This window comes from Gastrolobium bilobum, unplaced genomic scaffold, assembly GCF_033153095.1.
Source record: "Gastrolobium bilobum isolate Gb01-03AN ecotype WA unplaced genomic scaffold, APGP_CSIRO_Gbil_v1 utg9509, whole genome shotgun sequence".
Taxonomy (NCBI): Eukaryota; Viridiplantae; Streptophyta; class Magnoliopsida; order Fabales; family Fabaceae; genus Gastrolobium; species Gastrolobium bilobum.
This window is the reverse complement of record NW_026898720.1, coordinates 281,047-307,360: the sequence shown is the minus strand read 5'-3', so window position 1 is coordinate 307,360 and position 26,314 is coordinate 281,047. Positions and strand designations below refer to the sequence as shown.

At 36.1% G+C, this 26,314-nt stretch overlaps 3 protein-coding genes across 4 annotated transcripts; 1 reads left to right on the top strand and 2 right to left on the bottom strand.

Moving 5' to 3' along the window:
• Positions 1 to 1,537: 1,537 nt before the first annotated feature.
• On the top strand, positions 1,538 to 5,364 carry LOC133283549 (branched-chain-amino-acid aminotransferase 2, chloroplastic-like). 2 transcript variants are annotated; one of them, XM_061480418.1, is made up of 9 exons: positions 1,538 to 1,715; positions 1,816 to 1,992; positions 2,085 to 2,216; positions 2,958 to 2,966; positions 4,165 to 4,260; positions 4,359 to 4,475; positions 4,819 to 4,914; positions 5,008 to 5,120; positions 5,243 to 5,364. In XM_061480418.1, the coding sequence occupies exons 1-9, from the start codon at positions 1,608 to 1,610 to the stop codon at positions 5,355 to 5,357; spliced, it is 963 nt and encodes a 320-aa protein (XP_061336402.1). In that variant the 5' UTR covers positions 1,538 to 1,607; the 3' UTR covers positions 5,358 to 5,364. The 2 variants fall into 2 exon arrangements, with proteins under 2 accessions (XP_061336402.1, XP_061336401.1); XM_061480417.1 differs by lacking the exon at positions 2,958 to 2,966.
• Positions 5,365 to 7,336: 1,972 nt separating this feature from the next.
• LOC133283566 (uncharacterized mitochondrial protein AtMg00810-like) lies at positions 7,337 to 8,392 on the bottom strand. Its single transcript, XM_061480444.1, has one exon. It carries the CDS (start codon positions 8,390 to 8,392, stop codon positions 7,337 to 7,339), a length of 1,056 nt encoding a protein of 351 aa, XP_061336428.1.
• Positions 8,393 to 13,694: 5,302 nt separating this feature from the next.
• On the bottom strand, positions 13,695 to 17,936 carry LOC133283543 (cellulose synthase-like protein D4). Its single transcript, XM_061480406.1, has 5 exons — positions 17,488 to 17,936; positions 16,882 to 17,277; positions 15,940 to 16,744; positions 14,781 to 15,535; positions 13,695 to 14,655 (listed from the first exon to the last, which is right to left on the bottom strand). The coding sequence occupies exons 1-5, from the start codon at positions 17,934 to 17,936 to the stop codon at positions 13,695 to 13,697; spliced, it is 3,366 nt and encodes a 1,121-aa protein (XP_061336390.1).
• Between the last annotated feature and the right edge of the window lie 8,378 nt (positions 17,937 to 26,314).

Here is a 26,314-nt window from a genome sequence, read left to right as displayed (position 1 = left end):
AAATAAGGTATATAAATAAAAAATAATTCATTCATTTTAAATATGTTTCAAATATAAAAATTTACTTACAAATCAATTATAGTTTTGTTTTCGGGGTTTCAAATATGATATTTAATTTTCAAATTAAATGATAAATCAATTTAAATAAAAATGTAAAAAATTCCAACGCAGTGTCCTTAAAATAGTTTAAAAAAAAAAGATTTAATGTAGAAAAAACTGCTGCCCTTATAAAGCCTTTCACAGGGAAAAAAAAATATCAAATCGTATTGAAATCTAGACTATAATATATACTTGACTGTTCAGTGAGAATGAAGATACACATGATATTAATTAACACATCCATGTGAGCCATGCTTTGCAACTTGTTATTTTATTCAATGCGGTTTCAGTTTTCCTATATAAAAGGCCTCCACATCATGGCTCTTAACAACATCACTATCAGATCCTCAGTGATCATATCCCATTCCCATTTCTGCAAAACCATTCTCATTTATCTTAATTTCTCTTCTCCTTTCTACATTGTACCCCAACATTAGGGTGCCTATAAAGTTGGCAGCAGATTTTACACAACTCTTTAAGGTACCAATGCTTCCATTTTTATTTTATTTTTTCATTTTATATGTATGAAAATGTTCAAAGTTAATATCGATTGAAAGTACTGGCCTTAAAATTGAGATTAATTGGTGAAAGATTTAGATTCGATTTTCACTGCTAGAAATTGATAGGTGATGTAAAGCTTCATTACAATCTGTCACATATTTGCCAAATGAGCTGGCATTGATATTTTTGTTTCTCGGAATCGTCGCATTGTTTATAGAATATACTAAATAATAGTAGTTTGGCGTTAGGAAACTCAGCAATTGGAAGTGAGATTGTGTTTGATCTTCCACATTATTGTCTTTATGAGTGTTTAAAAATCTTAATTTCAGAATCTGTCCCGAATCAGACTAATCACAAAGCAATAATCAATTAGAATATCTCAAAAAAAAAAAACATTTTATAGAATATAGGAATAATTGTCTGTTCATCAAAACTAATGACGTTGTATTTATAGCAATGTATCAAAATTAGAAATGAATAAGACATATGTCTCGAGTCTTGCACACCTATTGACATGATTTTTCTTTGCAGAAATGGCTCCCCCTTCTATTTTAGGGAACTGGGAAGACGGTTCTGAAAGGTACACAATGACATAAAATTTATCATTCCGTTCCAAATTCTTAGTAGACATTCATCACCTAGGTTTTTATTTTTTGTTTTTAATAATAGAGATATAATATTGTAACAATCAAATAATATTATTATCATATTTTAATCATTGATTTTCGCTAATCAACGGTTATTATTTTCACAAATCAAACTTATTAATTAATTATTAATTCACAATAAATAATAACAGTTGATTAACAAAAATCAACTATTAAAATATAATAATAATGTTGATAATAACTTTATTTGATTGTTAGAATATCGTATCCCTAGATAATAATATTGCTGATTTGGAAACCTTAGATCACCTGCTTGTCTGAAAAAACAGGGCTAATGGTGAAACAAATGCTGACATCAATTGGGATGAGCTTGGATTTAGTGTACTTCCCACAGATTACATGTATGTCATGAAATGCGCAAAAGGAGATAAGTTTTCAGAAGGAACCCTCACTCGCTATGGAAACATAGAGCTTAGTCCTTTTGCTGGGATCTTAAATTATGGACAGGTTAAAGAGTGTACCAAGTTGTATATTTTATAGTTAATTTATGATAGTTCGCAAATCTAATCTAGCTAAAATCTCAAACACAAAACATTGTTGTTTTTAGGGAATCTTTGAGGGGCTAAAAGCATATAGAACTGAAGATGGACGTGTACTTGTGTTTCGACCAGAGGAGAATGCTCTACGCATGAAGGCAGGTGCTGATAGATTGTGTATGCCATCCCCATCAATTGACCAATTCGTTAATGCTGTAAAGCAGATAGTTCTTGCCAACAAACGTTGGGTATTTCCTCCTGTCCATCTCTTTGGTCTTTTCCATCTATCAGAAGTTGAAAACAATAAAATAAAATTGAACTTCAAATTTCAATCAAACAGGTGCCTCCTCCAGGGAAAGGGTCACTATATATTAGGCCGTTGCTCATGGGAACAGGAGCTTTGTTAGGCTTGGCACCAGCACCTGAGTACACATTTCTTGTTTATTGTTGCCCTGTCAGTTGCTACTACAAGGTCAGCTATGGATTTTTACTTAGTTATATATGGGCGCAGTGGACAAGTGTCCTTTTAAAGTGTTAGAGGATGAGCCCGTTTGTTTTGACTTCAAGAAAAAATAATTTTTATCTCTTTCTTATTTTAAAAGTGCTTTTTATAAAAGTTAAAATTATTTATATTTTTATAAAAATATTTAGTTTTTGAAAAAAATATTTGACTTTTGACTTTTGCTTTTTGTAGAAGTTAAAATTTTTAGCTTCTAAAAAAAATAAGTTTTTGACTTTTTTGTGACTTCTACTTTTTTTAAAAGCCGACATCCAAACAAACTTAAAGAGAGAAGTACTTTTTTTTTCTTAAGAAAAAGCAACTTTTAGAAAGAAAAAGTCCATCCAAACGGGCCTACTCTTACCACGAAAAGTTGTTCCTTTTTTAACTTTAAATCTCAGGTGATGTGATTAAGGAGAAAAAAAAAATAATTTTTCGTATTAACATGATGTCTTATCAATAAGACATAGTGTAAATATATTAAAAGGATACAAATTGTGTCTTTTAAAAGTACACGAATATTTTAATAAAAAATGTGTTTGTCCTTTCAAATTATACAACTTATTCATTTCACTCTCATAAAGAGGTGGAATTCACACTTTTATATTTTTTGTCCACTCTCTTTCCTCATTTATCTATTTCTTTCTCTCACTTAAAATGACACAACTTTACATCCTTTAAAATGATATACATTTTTCGTATTTTAATATGGAGAAGGATATTGTAACAATCAATTAGCAGTGTTATTAAACTCGACCCGGGTATCGACCCAGTTGAGGTACTAGGTTACTGAGTCACTGGACGGACCGATTGACTCGGATATATATAGATATATAAAATATATATAAATATAAACATATAAATTCAATTATATTCTCCATATCTAAAATGAATTAAACAAGGTTCATTAAATAAACTCAAAAACACGAAGCATAAATAAATAAAAATACATGCTATTATTATGTCAATTTAAATTGCAACTCAGAATCCCCATAAACATTCCTCTCAATGACATTGAACTCATATTTTTCAAATTCAACTACATTAAAAACGATATATGTCACATTCTCTTAATTTATTATTCTGCGAATTGATTCAGTATTAGAAGCTGAAATTTGAGGTCAGTGTAGAAGAGTATACTAGTAAATAAAATTACAAAAAAATTTAAAATGAGTTCTACATTTTTTTGACAAGATGAAACATTTTTGGTTTTTTGGTTTTTTTTTTTTAAATGCATGACCCGGCCGGGTTACTGGGTCACCTGGTCACCGATTCTGACTGGGTTTAGCCGACTTTGTCCGGGATTGACCGGGTCGATGCATGACCAGTCCAATGCTTGACCCGAACCGGTCCGATGACCGGTTCACCGGGTTCCGGGTCGACCCGGCCGGGTTTTACAACTATGCCAATTAGTGTTACTACCAATCAATTTCACCATTAGATCGGTTATGTTGATCCAACAGTTATATTTATTTCCATCTATGTATGGTTATGATTTCTCATATTTAATGCTTTCACATTAAATATGGGGAATCATAATCATACAAAGATAGAAATAAATGTAACCGTTGGATCAACATAATCGATCTATTGGTGAAATTAATTGGTAATAACACTAATTGGTTGTTAGAATATCCTATCCCTTTTAATATAAAGAAAATATTGAACTTACAAGTTAATATAAGGAAAATATAGAACTTACAAAACTTATTGAAACTTACTAATTTCTTTGAGAAAAATATTTGTCCTTTTAAATGATACAACTTATGTCATTTCACTCTCACAAAGATGTGGGACCCACACCTTTATATTTTTTGTCCACTCTCTCTTCCTTTATCTATCTCTTTCTCTCATTTAAAATGATACAACTTTACGTTCTTTAAAATGATACACATATTTTCCAATTTCTTTTATATCGCAGGGTCCACTGAACTTAAAAGTTGAGGATAAACTCTATCGAGCAATATCTGGCCATGGTGGAACCGGAGGGATCAAGAGTGTTACCAATTATGCCCCAGTAAGCATAGCAATACCATTATTTCACCATTTAATATGTATCTTCTTTCGCTCTTCATTGAGTGTATTAATTAGCCTTATATATTTCCAATGCCGTAGGTTTATACTGCAACCACCGCAGCAAAGGCTAATGGATTCTCTGATGTCTTGTTCTTGGACTCAGCAACTGGAAAAAATGTAGAGGAGGCTTCTTCATGCAATGTATTTGTTGTCAAGGTACACCGACAACCTTAACTTTCATACGCACGTATATGATAGGGTATATAATAAGGAAAATGTTTTTTTTCAGGTTGCATGAGACAATGTGTAATATGCAACACACAAAAAAGTGGATGAAATTCACTTTTTTTTTCTCTCCTCTCCTTAGTGAGTCCTACCCACTTTTTTGTATGTTGCATGAGACAATTTGTAATTGTCTCATGCAACATGAGAAAAACATTTCCCATGTAATAATACTATTAACAACTTTAATGTTCAAACCAAGGGGAGAATATTTTATTATCTCTGAACAAAAATTTGTTTAAATTTTTATTCCATATTTTATTTTAATCTTGTGAAGGGCAATGCTATCTTCACCCCGGAATTAGATGGAACCATCTTGCCTGGGATCACACGAAAAACCATCATTGAGATTGCCATTGATTTGGGTTATCAGGTATTTAACATGCCTTCATCTTTTAGCATGTAAATCAACCTTGATGGTTTCATTTTCTAAATATTTGGTTTTGAAAACTGAATTATTTTTCAGGTCATGGAACGTGCCATACCAGTGGAGAAAATGCTAGGTGCTGATGAAGTGTTCTGCACAGGAACTGCAGTGGTTGTTAACTCTGTTGCATCTGTAACCTATAATGACACTAGGTAACTAATTGATCATTTTCTCTTTTGTCTTCAATATTTAATGTTCCCTTTTATCTTAAAGTTATGTTCCATCTTGCACCTTTATGATAGTGCTAAATTCAATAAAAATATTGGCAATGCAGAACTGAATTCAAAACAGGACCAGAAACATTGTGTGAAAAACTGCGCAAAACACTGGTTGGAATTCAAACTGGGAGTATTGAGGACAGAAAGAAATGGACAGTCCAAGTAAACTGAGCAATGAACACAGCCTCTCTGTTAAATGATAAATAATTGTTATTTATTGCCCTGTTTTTGTCCTTCCTTTTTTTCTCATGGTAATCACTCTGAATATGTGTTGTTGAGTTCTTATCTAATTTATTGTAGCATCTGAATTATGCCAAAAGGAATAAAGTTATTTGCAATTCATGGGACCGTTTCAATAACATTTCTTCCAACAGATTAAAAATTTATTATTTTTTTATAAGATTTTAATAAGGGATTATAGTTTCTCAAATTGCTGGACATGCAGTTAAGAATCATAACTATATATGGGTGAATAAAAACATTAAATACGAAAAATAAATAAAAATTAACTATCAGGATTATTAACTGGACGTGCAGCTATTTCAGAAATAATTTCACCAAATTTAATAATGAAGTTATTCAATAAATTGAGTGGTCCATTCATAATTTCATATTATACATCAAAGACAGCGTGTTTGTTTTATTTTACTAAAAAAATTAGCAAATTACCAAAACTTTCAACAACAACAAAATATATTTTAAAAAAAAGGTTTAACCAAACGTGCTCTAACTTATATAAAATTGAAGTTGATTAGTAAAGCTTTGAATAATTTTATATTCTATATCGCTTTGAAACTTTTATTTAAAAGAATGAGTCACATGTTTCCAAAAAAAACAAAATGAGTCACAACTTAGTCAAAGAGATTTTAATAAAAACATCGTTGTCATTAACTGGCCTTTTGACTCTTTGGTTGCAATTCTGGAAGATTTGTTCCGAACCGTGACTACCTCAAATCGTATCCTTAAGAAAATAAATCAAATCAAACATTCAAATGGTATATATTTTTTTTTGTTATATAAAATAATGTTAAATATATAATATTAAGATTGCATATAAATATTATCCTCATCTCACTTCACCCTCGCTATTCGAGTTTAATTATGAATGATTTTTTATTTTTTATAAAATATTGTGTTTGATCGGGGTTATTGAGATAACCAATCTATTGATCGGTAAGTCACTGTTGGATCTGTATGTTATTTCTTAAATATTTATAAAAAAGATACCATAGAAATTAGCTAATTAATGTGCACTGTAGTAGAACAACTTAACCAAAATGTGAGGTGGGAGAGCAGCTGAGAGAGAGAGTTCAAAAATGCATAATTGTAAACTTTGCCTCCTATTTATAAAGAGTTTAGTTGTAGCTAATTAGATCTTTTATAAATATTGGGGCTCATTACTTGATCGGATCGATATTCTCGTAAGATTCTTTTCAAACTTTTCTTTTAATTGTTTGTCCTTCTTGCCTTCTAGAAGGTGGGCCCTTAAGTTGGGCCATAACACATTGCCAAATAAAATATTATTTCTGCACAATGTTGATGACTCAATTCGTACGTTTAATATTTCTGGGCTTGCTTGAGAAATTATAAATGACATATCGAGATATCATACATGCCTAGCTCAATTTTTATCTCAAGAAGATCCAAATTTCCCAGTTTTCATTCAAAACACATATTTCCAAAATAAATTATATGGTTGATTATGGTTTGTATAAGACAGAAAGAAAGGGAAAAGGTTCTTCAACATGCGTATATCTCTAAAGGGCATTACGAATTATATCAAAATTAAATTACAAACAACAGCAACTAATTGAAGAAAGAAACAGAACTACATATTATCAGTCTATCAGATTCGTGATGAAATTGAAAAGTTGATTTCTATGAATGGTGAGTGTTCTGCCTGAGGCAGAAATGTCCGACCGTAAGTCGGGTATTTGATATTGGATTTAGAGTTTTCTCTCTGGTATCTTGGGGAGAGCGAATTCTTGAAGTTGAAAAGTTCCTCATTCTCATTAATTGAACTAAATGAATTACATATGGCTATTTATAATTACAAAGTAAAGCTTGAAGGTTCAGCGCTAATTAACAAACTCTAACTAACTAACTAACAAATTCTAACAAACTCAACAATTAACTGAAACAGATTTGGTTTATCTATTATGATTGGTCCCACGTGGCTTGGTATTGTGTGGAACCCAGAAGTTGTTTTGTGTTTGATATTGTGGGCCTGGATCAATTGTCTTTTGATTTGGGCTTGAGTTTGATGACTCTTGTAAGAGCCCCCGGCAAGCTGGACTGAGTATATTTACCAGTCCCAGCTTGGAAATACCAGAAATGAACGTGGAGGAGTGTAGTGGCTTGGTAAAAACATCTGCGATTTGATGAGCTGAAGATACAGGAAGAAGTCGGACTAGACCAGAACGTATCTTGTCTCGAGTAACATGACAGTCAATGTCAATGTGTTTAGAACACTCATGGAATGTGGCATTGTGATCAAGATATATAGCGGATTGATTGTCACAATAGACAGAGGCAGTGTGCCAGGATAAGCCAAGATCTTGGAAAAGATATTGGAACCATTGCAATTCACAAGATAGGCTGGCTAGAGCTCTGTACTCTGCTTCTGAAGATGAACGAGAGATAGTTGTCTGCTTCTTAGAACGCCAAGACACTAACGAATCTCCTATGAAAACACAAAAGCCTGTAACAGACTTACGGGTAAGAGGACAAGATGCCCAATCGAAATCAGCAAATGCTCGTATAGAAAAGGAACCATGAGAAGGATAAAACACCCCATTGGCTGGGGCATTCTTCAAGTACCGTAGAACCCGGTGAGCAGCTGTAAGGTGATGAGCACACGGAGATGGAACAAACTGACTTAGATGATGAACAACATATGCAATGTCTGGTCTGGTTGTAGTTAAGTATAAAATTCTTCCAATCAATCGGCGGTAGACTGTAGGATCTAATAGGAGAGGACTTTGAGCCTGAGTGGTAGATGAAACTGGTACTATGGGAGTGGGGACATGCTTTGCAGCCAAAAGTCCAGCATCTGTCAGTAACTCCAATGCATATTTCCGTTGGTTAAGAAGTATGCCAGATTTGGAACGTGCAATCTCTAAGCCAAGAAAATAACGTAGCTTGCCAAGGTCCTTGATGCGAAAATGGTCATGAAGATAGTCTTCAACCCGCTGTATTTCAGTCATGCAGTCACCAGATAAAACGACATCATCAACCTAAATCAGAAGGACTGTGAAGGAGGACTCAGTTCTGAGTGTGAACATCGAATGATCTTCCTGTGCTTGAGTGTATCCCAAGGACAGAAGAGCGGAAGACAACTTTGCATGCCATTGACGACTGGCTTGTTTAAGCCCATACAATGACTTCTGGAGCTTACAAACAAGATTTCCAGAAGAGGAGAGGTCAGAGGGAGGATCCCTGTAAACCTCTTCATTGAGGTCTCCGTGTAGAAAAGCATTATCTACATCCAACTGTTCGAGGAACCAACCTTTGATAGAAGCTATGGTAAGCAATGTGCGTACGAAAGTTAGCTTAGCAACTGGGGAGAATGTATCAAAATAATCGACTCCCACTTGCTGTGTAAAGCCTTTGGCAACTAATCTTGCCTTGTACCTTTCAATGGATCCATTGGATTGATATTTAATCTTAAAAACCCATTTTGACTCAATTGTTTGTTTTCCAGCAGGTAATGGTACCATCACCCAAGTATTGTTCAGTTTCAAAGCATGTAATTCTTTCTCCATTGCTTGCAGCCAATGTGTGAATTTGGCAGCTTGTATATATGTGTGTGGCTCAGTGTGGGATGAAGATGTCAAACAAAAGTGATGATAATGGGGAGTACAAGTATCATATGAAATAAAATTGGATAGGGGATACCTTGTGGGAAATGTGGAACTACTTGGAGGACTCTTGGAAGCTGTGGAGAGCCCAACATGATAATCAACAAGATAATTTGGAGGTACTCGAACCCGTGAGGAGCGGCGAAGATTGCCATCTGTGTTGTTTGTGTCATTGATGTTGGATGAGGTGGCATGTTCTGAGGTTGGTTGCGTGTCATGGATGTTAGGTAAGGTGTTTGAATCAGAAGGAGGTAAGAAATGTGGTAGGTTAGGTATGGTATGTGGAATGGTTGATGGGATATGAGTTTGTGTGGGAATGGGAGATATGGTTACATCTGGCATAAGGTATGGTGAATGTGGGAGGTTAGGTGGCTGTGTGGAGGGAAGAAAACTGTCATAAGGAGGTTCATTCGGATGGCTTATTTCAGATAAACTTGAAGGTGTGTTTTGTGTGGTATGATTCGGTTGGTATGAAAAATGTGTTTCATAAAAGACTACATTCCTTGAGATAAAAATTTCTCTAGAGTTTAGATCATATAAGATGTACCCTTTTGTTCCTTCTTTGAATCCCAAGAACACATCTTTGTGAGCTCGAGGAGTGAATTTGGTGCGATGAGCTAGCAAGGTTGAACCATAGCATAAACAGCCAAAAACCCGTAGGTGAATCAGCAATGAGGGCATTCCATATAATCTCCGATATGGTGTTTGGTTGGCCAGAAGAGGTGAACATAGAAGATTGATAATATGTGCAGCATGAAGAATGGCATAATTCCATAATGTGAGTGGCAAGTTAGCTTGAAATAAAAATGCACGAGCTACATTTAACAAATGTTGATGCTTTCGTTCTACTAAACCATTCTGTTGTGGAGTCTCAACACAACTAGTTTGGTGGAGAATTCCCTTTTTCTTGTAAAAATCATTCATAGCAAATTCAATTCCATTATCACTTCGAATTGACTTAATGGAAGTGTTGAATTGTGTTTCAACAAAGGCTACAAAATCATGAATATGCTGTCTAGTTTCACTTTTGCTTTTCATAAGAAAAATCCATGTAAAACGTGAATAATGATCAACAACAGTAAGAAAGAAACGATGATCATTTATTGATGTAGTTGAAAAAGGGCCCCAGATGTCTGTATGCACCAAATCAAAAAATTTACTGGTTTTAGTCTCACTGGAACTAAAAGGAAGCTTTCGTTGCTTTGCTAAATGACATATATCATATGGAGTTACATGTGTGGAAGGATAAAAGGAAAATACAAAGACATTCTTTGTAGTCCATCATTTGAGAGGTGTCCCAATCTTCTATGCCAAAGAAGAGATTCATCTACATTACTTCTTGTAGCTCCACAGCTGCTATTTGTCTTACTTGAATTCTGGGAAGCTTTATTGATTATCATGTATAAGCCATTTCTCCTTTCAGCTCTACCAATCATCCTCTGTGATGGCATCTGCTTAATGAAGCACAATTTAGAATCAAAGGTGAATGAGTAGTTAATGGTTGTAACAAGTTTTGATACAGAAATCAGGTTGACATGGAATTGTGGAATATAAAGGACATCATGAAGAATTAAAGTAGGTGTTAAGCAAATGGTGCCAGAATAATGTGCATAGATGTGAGAGCCACTTGGGAGGATTACTGGTAAAGGAGTGGTGATATGAATTGTGGAAAAATCAGAAATGGAATGTGCAATGTGATCTGTTGCACCTGTGTCCACAATCCATTGAGTATTTGGGCTACCTGTCAGTTCTTTCCTTTCTGTTGTGTTCATGCTGGAAATTTGAGCCACATTGCTTACATGAGCTGTTGCTGGTGCATTACCAAGATCAGTGGAAGGAGACTTTTGTAGAAGCTCCATTAACTGCTGGTATTCATTTCTGGTCATGTGCATATAAGGTTCTGACCTTGAACTGCAACTTCTGATTGAAAATTCTTGGATCTGTGCTTGCAACATTTGTATTAGGGATTCTATTGTTTGTACGGTAACCTGGTGGGAAGCCATGTAGTTGATAACATGTTTCAACTGTATGATTGCTTCTTCCACAGGGAGTGCATATGCGGTTGGTTTGAGATCTACCACCAAAGTTTCTGCCTCGTCCTCTACCAGTAAACCTTCCTCCATAACTAGGACCACATCTTCGATAGCTTGATGGTGTATTTGTCACATGAAAAACTGATGACTGACTTGTATCAGTGACATGACTATCCAATTTGAACTGTCTTTCTTGTTGAGAAACGAGTGAAAATGATCTATTTATGTTAGGCAGTGGACTCATCAACATGATTTAAGACCTTACAGAAGCAAATTGATCATTCAATCCTCTTAAAAATCGTATAACCTGTTCTTGTTCACGATATTCTCTCATCCTTGTAATTGCTCCACATACACATGGAACTGCACAAACACAATTAGGAAGAGGTTTGAGGTTATCTAATTCATCCCATACCGTTTTGAGATGTGTGTAGTAGTCAGTGACAGATCTGTCTCCTTGATTCAGACGAAAAGCTTCTTCCAGCAAGTCTGAAATTCGAAATACATCTCCTTGAGAAAATCGTTCTTGCAAATCAAGCCAAGCATCACGAGCATGTTCAATCCATATGATTGATTTCACTATGGATTCAGATATGGATCTTTGAATCCAGGCCATCACCATTGTGTCACATCGTTGCCATGCTGCAAACGTAGGTTCATGTTGATTCGGTGCAGGAATACTTCCATCAATGAAGCCTAGCTTATTCTTAGAAATCAATGATCCTCTCATTTCTCGAGCCCAGGAATGATAGTTTTCACCATTTAGAGGCGGTGAAACTAAAACCAAAGCAGGACTCTCATTTGGATGTAGAAACAAAGGATGAGAAGGATTTGTTTGTGGATCTGGAATTGCAACAAGATTTGCCATGGCAATGATCGTGAGTTTGGTTGAGAAGAAGAACGATGAAGAAAAGTGATAGAAAAAAAAACGAAAATCTTCAAAGCAGAGTACCAGAGCTCAATGTGAGCTCTGATACCATCTTGAAGTTGAAAAGTTCCTCATTCTCATTAATTGAACTAAATGAATTACATATGGCTATTTATAATTACAAAGTAAAGCTGGAAGGTTCAGCGCTAATTAACAAACTCTAACTAACTAACAAATTCTAACAAACTCAACAATTAACTGAAGCAGATTTGGTTTATCTATTATGATTGGTCCCACGTGGCTTGGTATTGTGTGGAACCCGGAAGTTGTTTTGTGTTTGATACTGTGGGCCTGGATCAGTTGTCTTTTGATTTGGGCTTGAGTTTGATGACTCTTGTAAAACGAATCACTACACACTTATACGATGGCCTTAGTCAGAAGGGGTGTGTGTGTACACTGTCGTGGTTGCATAAAATAGGATTCGAGAGATCAGTCATACTTGTGGTCTTTAACTCCTATTTATAGAGCTTACCTTTAGGCTCGTGCTGGTTGGGCTTCTCGTATTATGGGCCTTTCCCAGGTCCATAACAGTGAGGTTGTTATGTTAAACTTGATCTCTATGTGACATTATTTTTATGCAGATACAATGTACATGTTCACGAAAATATAAAGCATAGGGAAGATAATGATCCATTTGTTTCTGCTACAATTTATATTTAATTTAAATGACGTGTAGCATTACTACATACAGTTGATTTGAGTCCAAATATACTAGAATCTCTTAAACCATTTGATTGTTGTTATAGATTCAAAGGACAAACTGAACATCCAATGGAAACTTGAACTAAAATTTTAGGATAAAGTGTGTGTCATTTTAAAGGATGTAAAGTTGTGTCATTTTAAAAGAGAGAAAGAGATAGATAAAGGAGGAGAGAGAGTTGGCAAAAAAAATAAAGGTGTGGGTCCCACCTCTTTGTGAGAGTGAAAGTATATAAGTTGTGTCATTTAAAAGGATAAACATTTTTCTCAAAATTTTAAGGGGTTAAAAGTAAATGCTTTGTAGGTAAATTAATTCACAAAATGACATACAACCTCTAACAAATTCATGCTTAAACTAAAATATAAAGATTTAACAAAGCATTTAGAAATGACAATGCTGCAACTACAACAACTGCATACTTTAATTCTAACAAGACCCATGTGTTACACTTTTTCATAAAGTTACTAATTACAAGTTAAAAAAAAAAATGGTTCAGACTCAGAATATTGAGTTTACTCCTCCTAATGATAAGCTTCAAGAAATTGTTGCACCATGGCCCTAATGTCCCTGTTCTCATTCTTTATAAAACTACAATACCAATTGTTGCAACCTTCAAGAAGGCTAAGAATACACATGAGATTATATTTTCAAATTTTTCTTGTGCTTTTCCTTAAGAGAAATTCTTGCATTCTTCTTTTTAGCAGCACAAAATGTATAGGATGCGAACTTAGATCACCTTCTTTTACCAACATAAAGTGTATAGGATATGAACTTACACCACGTACTCCATCATATTATAAACATGAATCATCAAGTAAATACTAATTCACTAAGTAATTTTTTCCCCTTCATATCACTCTAACCCTTTTTAAAGTATCTCTAAAACTAATCACATGTATTCAAGACATGTCATGTGGAAGTTTACAAAAGATACATTACTATATTACATATATTAAGATGAAATCAAAGCACTCAATATCTAACATTTCATGGAAACTGGAAATCTCCCCCACCTTGTCCATCAGCACCCTTAGGTGGGCTAATGGCAATCCAAAGCAGAGAAAGGGTAATTGCAATAAGACCTGACCAAACAAACACAATGGTTGGTGTCTTCCCTCTCCTCCCCATCAACCCTTTAGCAAAAGGGTACAAATGAGCAAGCACCCAGAAACTGAAGAATGCTCCTCCAATGAACTTACTCCATTGTGGGTTTGCACTATAAATGGTCCTTGCAAATGCAACCACAATGGCTATAATATTCATCATAGCAATAACAATTGGTGGAATCATCAATGAGCTCCACTTAACTATATACAAATCTGCATATATATCTTCATCATCCTCCCCTCCAGATTTGGATGTCAAAGTAAAAGAAATCTCAATACCGGCTACCACCTTAAGGAGTCCTTGCACCACAGCAGCCAAATGAGCACTTGTTCCTGAAATGAGCCAAAACTGTTCATTCCTCCACCATTGTTCTAACTCCACACCTGACCATTTAACCTCAAGAATTGCCAGAATCACTAGGCATATTGTGATGGTAAGCAAGTAGATTAAGAATGCAATACTGAGAGTTTGGACAATGAAGAATCCAGAGAATAAGGAGAGTGCAGGGAGGAAGCAATATACAACAAGGAAGAGGGAAGTGAAAGGGTAAATGCCAACATTGAGGTATGCTAAGCGTTGGAGAAGCCTGAGACGCCTACTAGCAAGGAAGGCATTGTTCTTAGAGAAGAAGATTTCAACAGAACCTGTGGCCCATCTCAAAACTTGGTGTAGTCTATCAGTGAGGTTTATTGGTGCTGATCCTCGAAATGCATCTCTCTTTGTTATGCAATACACTGAACGCCATCCACGGTTGTGCATGCGATACCCTGTGACCACATCTTCTGTTACTGACCCATAAATCCATCCCACTCTGTCTCCCCATTCTGTCTTGTCCTCGTACCTATGTATACATAATATGTTACACATCTTTAATTAGTTTTGCTAACAAATTAATTAAATTGTTTTCATCTAATAGTATACACATACAATGCTATATTGGATCCAAATCAGGTATAAGCTACGTACCAACAAGAAATGACAGAGACAGCTTCAGCTACAGTACTTGCATCAAGTGGTTCTCGAGGGACCCTGAGAGCACCAGGTGGACGTCCATATTTAACAGCAGGATGATCCGCAAGAGGACGACCTTGGAACTCAGCCACAGGTATGCTCTCAGAAAGAACGGTTGAATTACCAAACCGCTTTGGCAACAGGTTAACATCAAGATCTGGATCAAACTCACTAGCATTCAATGCTGGTGCTGTTTCCTCAGAGCCTCCACTACTCTTTTTCTTGTCCTTATCCACATTGGGTGGGTCAAATCCATACAATGCAAACCTTCTGAACATGCATCCAGTTCCCACATAAACTGGACCTTGAACACCATCAAGTGCTCGCATGTTTCCATCAAAGAACACAGTGTTGTGATTGGCATAACGATCTGAGGGATCAATTCCTTCGAATCTTTGTGGGAACTGAATGTAACATATGTCCTCGCCTTCTCTGTCCATCATGAAACACATCCCTTCACGTATTGCCCTGCAATTGTAGATGTAGTGATCGCAATCAAGGTTTAGAATGAATGGCCCGTTTGACAGAACTGCAGATGTTCGAACCAGTGCATTCATCGCACCGGCTTTCTTGTTGTGATCATAACCTGGCCTCTTCTCCCGAGAAACATACACAAACATTGGCAACCTCGTATCTACCTCTGCGAAGTCTATAATCTTGTCGTCTGCACTGCCCATTAACGGATCCGGACTTGGCGGCTTCAGCATCACCTATCAATATATATTACACATACACATATTAGTTAAATTATGATATGCCCATATATATATATATATATATATATATATATGAAAAGAGATTTTTTTTACTCCAACTTAAAATTGTCTTACTCCTCAACTCAGCAGTTGATATCTGTCCATGTAATTGGTATAACTTAGTAAATTAACTGTTAAGACAAGAAGTAAGACTTTTAAGTCTTACACCAGTGTTAATATATATATATATATATATATATATTGTCAGAAATATTTTAACAGGGTATAAGTTACACTCTTAATGTTCTTGATCATTGATTTGTCTATGAACGAGTGTAACCTCGTTGTATTAAATAGTACATGAGAGGATTCATTTCGTGTATGTGGTTGGTCAAAAGGAAGAGAAACTGGTGAGGTACCTGAAGTATTCCAGCATGGTCACCTCTTGAATGTTCACTAGAAGCAGAAGTCCAAGTACCAGGCCAGTGGGTGCCATCAGCCATCCAAGTGGCCTTGGAGACTTTGACAGGCTCAGAAGGGTCAGCTCCACTCTCTTTCATGTGCTTCATCATCTTCATTTCCTCCCTAGCATTAAATGCATCTGATCTTCTCCTGATGGAATCTGGAAGGCCATTTATGCGCACCTTGAACTCATCATACTCCCTCTTGACCCTTCTTCTATCCTTCACAAAATCTTGTTTGCTTTTGTTCTTGGTAGGATCAACTTTTAAACTGAAGTAAGTCTCCGGATTCCTTGGCTCAATGTTGTGTTTTCGACAAAAGGGAACCCATAAATCAGCAAAACTCGCAGCCTCAGCCATGGCCTCAAAAGTCAGGAGAGCACCTCCATCATCAGAAACATAACATGCAAGTTTCTCCACAGGGTAATCAACTGATAATATGGAAAGAATGGTGTTGGCAGTGACTAAAGGTGGCTCCTTCTCAGGATCAGCAGTGGACACAAAGAGGTCTACACCAGGTAGATCAGATCTCCCTGTGGGATTAGATGGAGAAGGACTATCGAATTTGTCATGAAGAGCACCAAGGTCAGTTGAACGATTCACAGGGCAAAGCTTGGGAACCTGATCAAGTATCCATGAGAAAGCAAACCATATCTCACAAGTAACTGACATAAGCCACAACCATATTGCATCTTCATTTGGATTCCTCACTCTCCAATGCAAAAAGAAGGCCAATACTACTAACCGAACAAAAATAAGCAACCTGAAGAAGCAGAATTACAATTAGATTTGATCATGTAATTCATTGTAATTACAATATGATCATGTGACTTGGTCAGGTGATTGAGATGTGTTATTTCAGGGAACATAAGATAAAATTATTCACAATAAAAATCTAACCTGTAAGGACTTATGATTGCAGATGGAATTGGCGTTTTACGGCTTAACGGTTTAAAAGGCTTATCCCCTGGATCTATCATTCCTCCTTGTAGGCCATCATCACCACCATCTCCATACATGTCATCTTGGGGCCAATAAGCATTGCCAACACCATAGGTACCTTGTGTCTCAAACAACCACCTATTGTGGTCAAATTCTCCATTTTGATTCCTCTTCATAACATGCATGTTGTTTGGATTCCGTTTGGAGCCATTTGGTGCTGGTAATGGCAGTGCCCCGTTTGAATAATCTGGAGGCTCATCCTCATATTCCCCTACTTTGTATGGCTCCTTGCAACCAGGACATAGACCAGTTTCTTTTTGTGCATCTATAAAGCAGTCTCTGCAAATCTTGAACCTAAATTCAAATCATTTCATAATTTAGTTAGCTTGTGTAACAACATCAATATCAATATCACCTTTATCCCAAACTAATTGGGGTCAATGACAGATGAACCCAAATGAAAAGTACGGAAAAATTTAAGTTAAAAAAAGGATAAAATGTTACAATATCTAATAGATGATATCTTATTTATTTAAGATATTACATGATAATATTGGTACATACCTACACTCACATGGAGCGACATCATGTCCTCTTTCATCCTTCATGACCTTGCCATCACAAATTGAACATTTAGAGCCTTTTGCCCCAGCCATTTGAGGATGATTCACTTCAGAATCAATGACCTTGTCCATAAGATGGGCTCTGGTAACGCTGTTGAAACCGCCGGTAAATAAAGAATTGGAAACATATTGTTCTTCAGCTTTCATTGCAACGGACGTGTCCATAGGTTGATTATCAGGGGTAGGAGGTAAATGAACAGTGTAGCTCATATAGTCCCCTGATATTTCTGAAGACATTTCAATGTCCTCTCTTGATAAACTCACATATCTCCCACTTGAAGTTCTTCTTGCAAACTTTACATTACGGGCTTGAGAACTATCTGATCCTGATCCTGATCCTACAGGATTACGTTGAGACTTCTTTGAACCTTGGCTTGTCAATGAAGCCATATTATTGTTTCTAATTGCCTACACCTAATATTTAACTTTCTACCAACTTAGAAAATCTACATGTAACGTATTTGCCATGGTAAGATGATGAATTAGACTCTACAAAAGCCAAATTGGAAAACCCACCTCCATTTGCGCTATAACTATAATGAGGAATAAGAATGAGAGTTGAGAATGTTAGAAGATGGATTTATGGTGAGAGACCGAGTCCATCATTATGCTATTTTCAAGGGTCTTATTTCCGGTTTTTTAGAAGTGTGTTTGTTGAGAAGAAAGCAAAACACACATATTTTTTGGCACACTGCTACGCCAAATTCGGAATTTGTGTGCGGTGCATAATACCCGCCCTCTGCTTGAGTAGCTACTCAAGCATAATTTGTTTATTCACTCTTATCACTTTCTTCAATGTCACACTCTGTTCTTTTGCATAGGTATAACTGAGATTATGAAGCTGAAACAAATTTATCTTGCGTTGAAGGGATAACTAATTTTGTTGTAAATGTTATATCAAGTTGATTTAAATATATTTCTTTGCAGCTACATTTTGCTTATTCTATTAGGCTTTGATTGTATTTGCAAATAAGGATAGGGAATTATCAAAAGAACAAACTGAGATCATGGCCCTAAGGCTCTCTGAATGACTCGTTGAAGAGGTCACCTCTAATTTCTCAATTATTATTTAAAATGAGTTCCTCTCTTTCTTTTTCCTTTTTGCCATTTTCGGTTATGCTGATGCATTATTCCATACATGCAATCGATGGGGGGATTAGAGGTGTGTTTATTTTTTTATTTCTTCTAAGGACCAACAAATATGATTTTATGCTTCTCGGAACCCACCAATTAAATTTGTTATTATTGTTATTGATGTAAAACATGGATGAATTTTAAACCGGGGAAGACTTTTTAACTTTTTATATTATAGTATAAGGTTATACTTATCACCTATTTTTGTTTACAACATCTTACAACCATATCTTTAACAGTTGATTTTCGTCAATCAACGGTTATAATTTATTATGAATTAATATTTAATATTTTCACAAATTAAACTCGTTAATTAAATATTAATTCATAATAAATTATAACCGTTGATTAACGAAAATAAACTGTTAAGATATGGTTGTAAGAGGTTATCATCTATATTATATGGGCAAAGAATTTCTCCAGTGGAGATAAGTTATCTCCGGTGAGCCAAAACGATATCATTTTCAGGTTGAAACCAAGCTGTTTTTGTAATTTTAATATATTACAACGTCGTTTTGAACTCACTGGAGATAATGTTATCTCCATGACTGAAGAAATATTTTTCCCATATTATATATGAGATAGGTAATTCTACCTACTCCCTTCTTGCCTACCTTTTGCCTACCCCTTTCATCACCGTTGGATTACAATCTAATCCAACGGTCCATAATTGCGAAATAAAATAACCTTTTTTTTTCTTTCTCTCTCCTCACTTCCTCCCACACCCTTTCTCTCTCCTCCCCTTTCTCTCTTCCTCTGCGATCCAAGACACAATCTCTGGATACCTATTTTTTTCCCTTTATCTCTGATCTCTGCCGAGGTGAACGCTCGCGGAAGCATTATGTGATTCATCGACCACAACATTTGAAATCATCTTTCTTATCAGGTTTTTTTTTTTTTTTGACCTTTTTAAAAGGCAATTCTTGATTCGTGAAGAAAAAGAAGAGATTTTTCTAGACTACTAGATTACAACAGACTGTAGAATTGTAGAATTGATAATCTAAAATTGTAGAATTGATAATCTACAATCTTTGGGTTCCTTCATTATTCATGTAAGTAGGTATTTTTTTATTTTATTTTTTGACCTTCTTTTTAAAAGGCGATTCTTGATTGTGAAGAAAAAGAAGAAATTTTTCTAGACTACCAGATTACAATAGACTGTACAATTGTAGAATTGATAATCTACAATCTTTGGGTTCCTTCATTATTCATGTAAGTAGGAAGGTACAAAATCACTTTTCATTCTTTGCCATCAAAACCTTGAATTCTATGCACGCGGCCATAGAATCTCGTAAACCAAAATAAGTTATGTGCTTTGTTTGCATCCACAAGTGCAATTCTCAAGTTCATTGTGAAGCAGCTTCTGAAAGAGGGCGAAAATAAACCTGATAAGGACGATGATTTCAAATGATGTGGACGATGAATCGCATAATGTTTCCGCGCACGTTCACCTCGGCAGAGATCAGAGATAAAGGAAAAAAAATAGGCATCGAGAGATCAAAAGGATGTGTCCGGATCGCAAAGGAAGAGAGAAAGGATAGGAGAAAGAAAGGGTGTGGGAGGAAGTGAGAAGAGAGAAAGGCAAAAAAAGAGTTATTTTATTTCGCAATTATGGACCGTTGGATTAGATTGTAATCCAACGGTGATAAAAGGGGTAGGTGATGCTTACCGGCAAGTATACCGATCGCACAAGTAATATAATGATAAGAAAAGTTTGTCTCCATAGGGATTGCGATCGTATATCAATTACTAGTCCTTTCAAGAATGGAAAACTCGGTTATTTTTCAAAAATATTGAATTGATGGTAAAATAAAGACAGAATTTTAAAATATAAAATTTCAATTTAAATAACAATGGTTAACTTTTGGATTTTTGAAAGAATAATAAAAGGCATTGCAGCTAAGGTACACGCACCATATGATCCCCACTTTAAACATTGGATTGATTGACAATGTTCATTCAATTTAATAACTCAGACAAATTATCATCTAAAATAATTAGTTAAATCTCAATCCCTTGACAATCTAACCCTTTAATTCAATTAGAATCCTAATCCCTTAGCAATCCCGCATGAAATTAAGCATTAATCACGATAAATCAAACGACTGCAATTCACACAAGTCTATCCCTAGAGCATGCATAAATTGTTACCTTACCCCCTTTCAGAATCAAAAACCCCAATATTCCTATTGCGAGCCCTAATTTCCAAATTATTATCTCCTATTAGGTTGATCAAGTCTAACAGAAATAATATCAATACGCACAAGGTAAAAATAAAATATATTAAAATAAACGAGCGAAAATAATCAATCCAGCGTAAAAAGGGTTCACATAGGGTTTGTGACCCTAACTACAATAAAAGAAATTAGCCAGTCATAGACATGGCTGACATAAAATTATAAAATAGAATTCAAAATAAAATTACTAGGAGGAACGGAGAATGATTCTCTGCTCTTCTCTTCCTCACGAATCCTTGTTCTGCTCCGTCGTAAAAATATGTTTGGTTAATAGTAAAATATTGCTGGGAATTTCAACGAATTTACACAATTAACCTTGAGTTGACGTTTTTCAACTGAGATATGATGAAGGGCAGATTTGTCTGAAATTTTTCCATTTTTTCACGCTCCATTTTCCAACCAAGTAGGATTCCTCAAATTTCACATTTTCGATTGCATTCTGTTGTAAATATTAGTTATTTATTATTATTTTTTGTATTGGGCCAAACTCATTAGGTCAAGAATTAGGTCTTTTATTCTCTATAAATAGAGAACTCTTTGTATCAGATTATTAACACAATTCAATAATATATCAGAATACCCTTTTTCAAGTTGGTATCAGAGCTCTCGATCCTAAGGGCTCTGCTTCCGCGCCTACGAAACCTTTTTTATTCTTTTTTCGTCTCTCGCTGCCATCAACCGCTAGGGGTGTTCGCGGTCTGGATTGGATCGATTTTCGAAGCAAAATTCATCTGATCCAATCCCTTCGGTTTGATCATTTAATCATCCATTCAGTTTAGATTTTTTTCAAATCCGATCCAATCCAATTTTTTTCAGTTTGGATTGGATAGGTTTTCAGTTTTTTGAATATCCTAAAATTAGTTTCATGATTATTGTGCAAATAACATCTTTTGTATATATTGGCTTTGTAAAAAAAAAATCGAAATACAAAAATATCAGTAAACAATACTATAGTTGATAAGACGTGACTAAATTTTTTCTTGGGTTTAGTTGATGAGTTAATAGGTCATGGGTTTAGAAATTTTTGGGATATAATTAGGGAAAAGACCAAATAGGTAGAGGAGAATTAATATATTGGATCGGTTTAGATTGGATCAGTTTTCATCAACCCATCCGAAAACCGATCCAATCCAATTAAAATTTACGGTTTTTTCAGTTTTTGGTTTTTCGGTTTTCGGTTATCGGTTTTTCGGTTCGGTTTTCACGGTTTGAATCGGTTTGGATCGGTTGATGAACACCCCTATCAGCCGCAACCGGAAAAATTTTCTGGGGACCTCTTGGACCGAGAAGATCACTGTTCCTCTTATTTTCCTCTTTACACAGTACCAAAACAACATCGATGGATCCTGTTCATCGCGTTTCAACACAACAGAACTGCTCATCGCGTTTTTGGACTTTTTCTGGCAACCTTTCAACTTCGATCAGGCCCAGATAGGTTCGCGCTCCTTAGACGACCTCACCGCAGAAAGCTCAGCCCGGGAAGCCGCCGCACGCGCCCACACACGCCACCATCTTCACCGCGAGTGACACCCACGCGCCGACAGCTTCACCGGCGCGTGGCTTTGATTCTCAGCCGCAGACCACTTCCGTTCTGATCGTCTCTTCATCCTCTTTCTGGATCTGTGCTTTCCCCTCTGATCGGAGTCGTTTGGTATTTTTTCCGTATTTTTTGGCTTCTTGGAGCTTTTCTTTGACTAGTTTTTTGCAGTATGGCCTCCGACACTGAAACTGAATCAACCCTTGCAAACACAAATTCTTCTACACAGTCTTTGGTGACACCTCTTGGTCCCAATGATCTTCCTGCTCTTCATCAGAATTATCTTCTGAATGGAAAGAATTATTTACAATGGTCCCAGGTCGTTCGTACCATTCTCAAAGGACGTCGTAAAGTTGCTCATATTGAAGGACCTGTTCCTGCCAAAACAGCTCCAACATTTGCTGATTGGGATGATGAAGACTCACTTATTATGACGTGGCTATGGAACTCTATGACTCCTGAGGTTAGTCAACACTGCATGTTTTTACCTACTGCTCTTGAGATCTGGAACATTCTTAAGTAGACCTATTCAATGAAGCAAGATGATGCCACTTGTTATGATCTGAGGAATCGTATTTTTTCTATCAAGCAAGGTTCTCTCTCTATAACAGAATATTATGGTATTATGAATAAGTTATGGACTGAGCTTGATTAGTACGAGAATTTGAAGATGGAATGTAGCAAGGATGCAGCCACTCTGACCACCTCCATTGAACGCCATAGGATCTATGATTTTCTTTGTGGTCTCAACTCAGAATATGACCCTATTCAAGTTCGAATTCTTGGTAAGGAAAAATTATTGTCTCTTTCTGAAGTCTTTCACATTGTCAGGGGTGAAGAAAGTCGCAGGGCTGTCATGATGGATACCAAAGTGTCTGAAGGGTCCATTATGCTCTCATATAAAGTTACTACTCCAATTCCTTCTGATTCTAATCCCACTGATGGGTCTGCTATGATTCAACAAAAAGGGATGGTTCTTCTCAAAGAAACTCCTTTACAAAATTTTCTGAGGGTGCATCTTCTAGACCTAAGAAAGATGATTGTTGGTATTCTTATTGTAAAAGAACGGGTCATTTCAAGGATCTATGCTTTCGCCTCTATGGAAAGCAAACAGTCTTAGAAAAGATGGCAAGGATGTGTGGTCAAGCACATTTTACTTCCTCTATAATAGCTCCTGCACCTAATGAGACCCAACCTACGTTCCGTCAAGATGAGTTGGAACGGCTCCGAACCATCCTTGATTCTCTGAGTAAGCCATCTGATACTAATGCTTTGGCTATGACTGGTATGAGCTCCAAAACTTATTATTTTCTTTCTTCATGTACAGATTTTAAACATTCTTGGGTTGTTGATTCTGGTGCTACTGATCATATGGCTTGTTGTGCTGACCCCTTTACTTCTTATCATCCTACCATTGGAACTCATACAATTACCGTAGCTGATGGCTCACATACATCAGTTGCGGGTTCTGGTAACATAAACTTACAGCAGTCCTTACATCTTAAAGATGCTCTTCATGTTCCTAAACTCTCCACGAATCTTCTTTCTATTCATAAAATTACAAAAGATTTGAATTATACTGTAACCTTCTTCCCTACCCACTGTGTTTTTCAGGATCTCGCCACGGGGAAGACGATTGGTAGTGCTAAAGAGCAAGGTGGGCTGTACTATCTGATGTCACAATCTCCCGCCAATAAAGTAACAAATCACATCTTGCTGTCTCATGGTCAATCAACTGCTGATTCTTTGATTTGGCTTCATCATAAGCGCTTAGGACATCCTCAATTTAGTTTACTCAAGTCTTTATTTCCGTCATTGTTTTTGTCTAAGTCTGTTGAGTTTTTTCATTGTGATGTTTGTGAGTTTGCAAAGCATATTCGTGTGTCTTTTCCTTCTAGTATTACTAAAAGTATTGAACCTTTTGATCTTAATCATTCTGATGTTTGGGGTCCTTCTAAGATCCCTCATTCTTCTAGAAATAAATGGTTTGTTTCTTTTATTGATGATTGTACTCGTGTGACTTGGGTTTACTTAATGCGTGAAAAATCTGAGGTACCACAACTATTTTTCAATTTTATAAAATGGTTGAGACCCAATTTGGTAAAAAAATCAAGCGACTAAGGACTGATAATGGTACTGAATATGTTAATCACTGTCTTCCCAATTTATACGAAATAACTGTATGATTCATGAACTTACTTGTGTTGACACCCCTCAACAGAATGTGGTTGCTGAAAGAAAAAATCGTCACTATAAGAACCCGCACCGTTAATTAAAGAATTTAATTAATAAATTATGCAAACTTAGAAAATGATTCCATAATTGACCCTAATAATTATTATGAGGCTTTAATAATTATAGTAAGTGAGTAATAATGCTGAGAGTCGTTTTTCGGAAGAAAAGTGCAGATACTGGTTCTGCTAGTCAGTATAAATGAGTACCGAAAAAGTATCCCGGAAAATTAAAGTAAGTTTATGATAATTACTAGAATAATATGTAGGACTTGTAAAACGAGTTTCAAGTCCAGATAATGAGAACTGGTGCTAGAAACTGGTACTGGCTTGGAAAAGCGCGTACCGGAAAGGTGCTCAGAAAATTATAAGAAAAATATGATAAATCTTAGAAAATTATGTAGTTTCATAATCCAAAGTTTGGGATTAAAATGCTAAGCGTAGCAATTAAAGTTAATACTATGTGTTAATCTTTAAGTGGGCTATATATACCCTTATTAAGGGCACAAAACCCTAGAAAACAGTTTCTCTACGTGGGTGAGGGGCTGGTCAGCTGCTGGTTCCATTGTTACATTGCTTCACCACCATTTTGTGAGCTTTGTGACCTCTCTTCCTCCTTTTCTCTTCACTTTGTACCTTGGGTGAGTGGGAGAGGTCATTGTGAGTGTGAAAGGAGCTCTTTTCCTGAGTGTGGTGGCTGTGTGGAGGCTGTTTGGAGTCTGGACTGCCTTGTGAGAGTGTGTGAGCTTCTTCCTTGAGTTGTTGGAGCTCCAAGGAGCAACCTTTGTGAAGAAAGGACCCTCCTTGGTGTGTATTTTCGTGTTCTGTGAGAGACAGAACCTTGAAGCTGTTGTGTGAGCTCCAAGAGCACCCTTTTTCTGAGTTTGAGCTTTGGTAAGCTTCATCACCTTTGATCTTGAGTCTTTAAGCTTAAAAATGGAACCTTGATGCATGTAAAGGTTAAAAGATGATAACTTGTTGTTGGGTAATGTTGAACACACCTAGAAATGCATGTTTAGGTGTTTTAAATCGTTAAAAACCCAACCTTGGATGGATATCTTCACGAAAATGCAGAACTGCATTCTGTCGTGAAATATCCGGATATCTGCCCGATGAATATCCGGATATGTGATATCCGGATATGGGGTTGTGGATATCCGGATATGGGATTCTGGATATCCGGATATTGGATATCCGGATATGCACAGTGAGATATCCGGATATTGAATATCTGGATATGGTCCCGAGGAATATCCGAATATTCTGGGATTTCGAAGAACAGTAGCTGTGCTGTGAGGACAGTAGGCTATTGGGGGTTTGTGGACCCTAGATTGATGAAGTTGAACTTCTGTTTTAATTAAACTAGGTCAGAATCAAGTGATTAAGGGCTTATGGCTTGGTGAGAAGCCTTAAGACATAAAGCGTAATGAAAAGGCGTTGTCTTTAATTTGTATGCTTGTGGTGCATGTTGTTGATGTATTGTTGGTCCATAACAGATTGTGAATCTGCTGTATTTGGACTTTGAGCTGTGGACTCTTGGCTTTTGGAGTTAGCTTGCAAGGTAAGCTTTCGTGTCCTCGGTTTAGCCATGTTGTGGTTCCACCATGTCCCATGGGGGTATGGTTTATG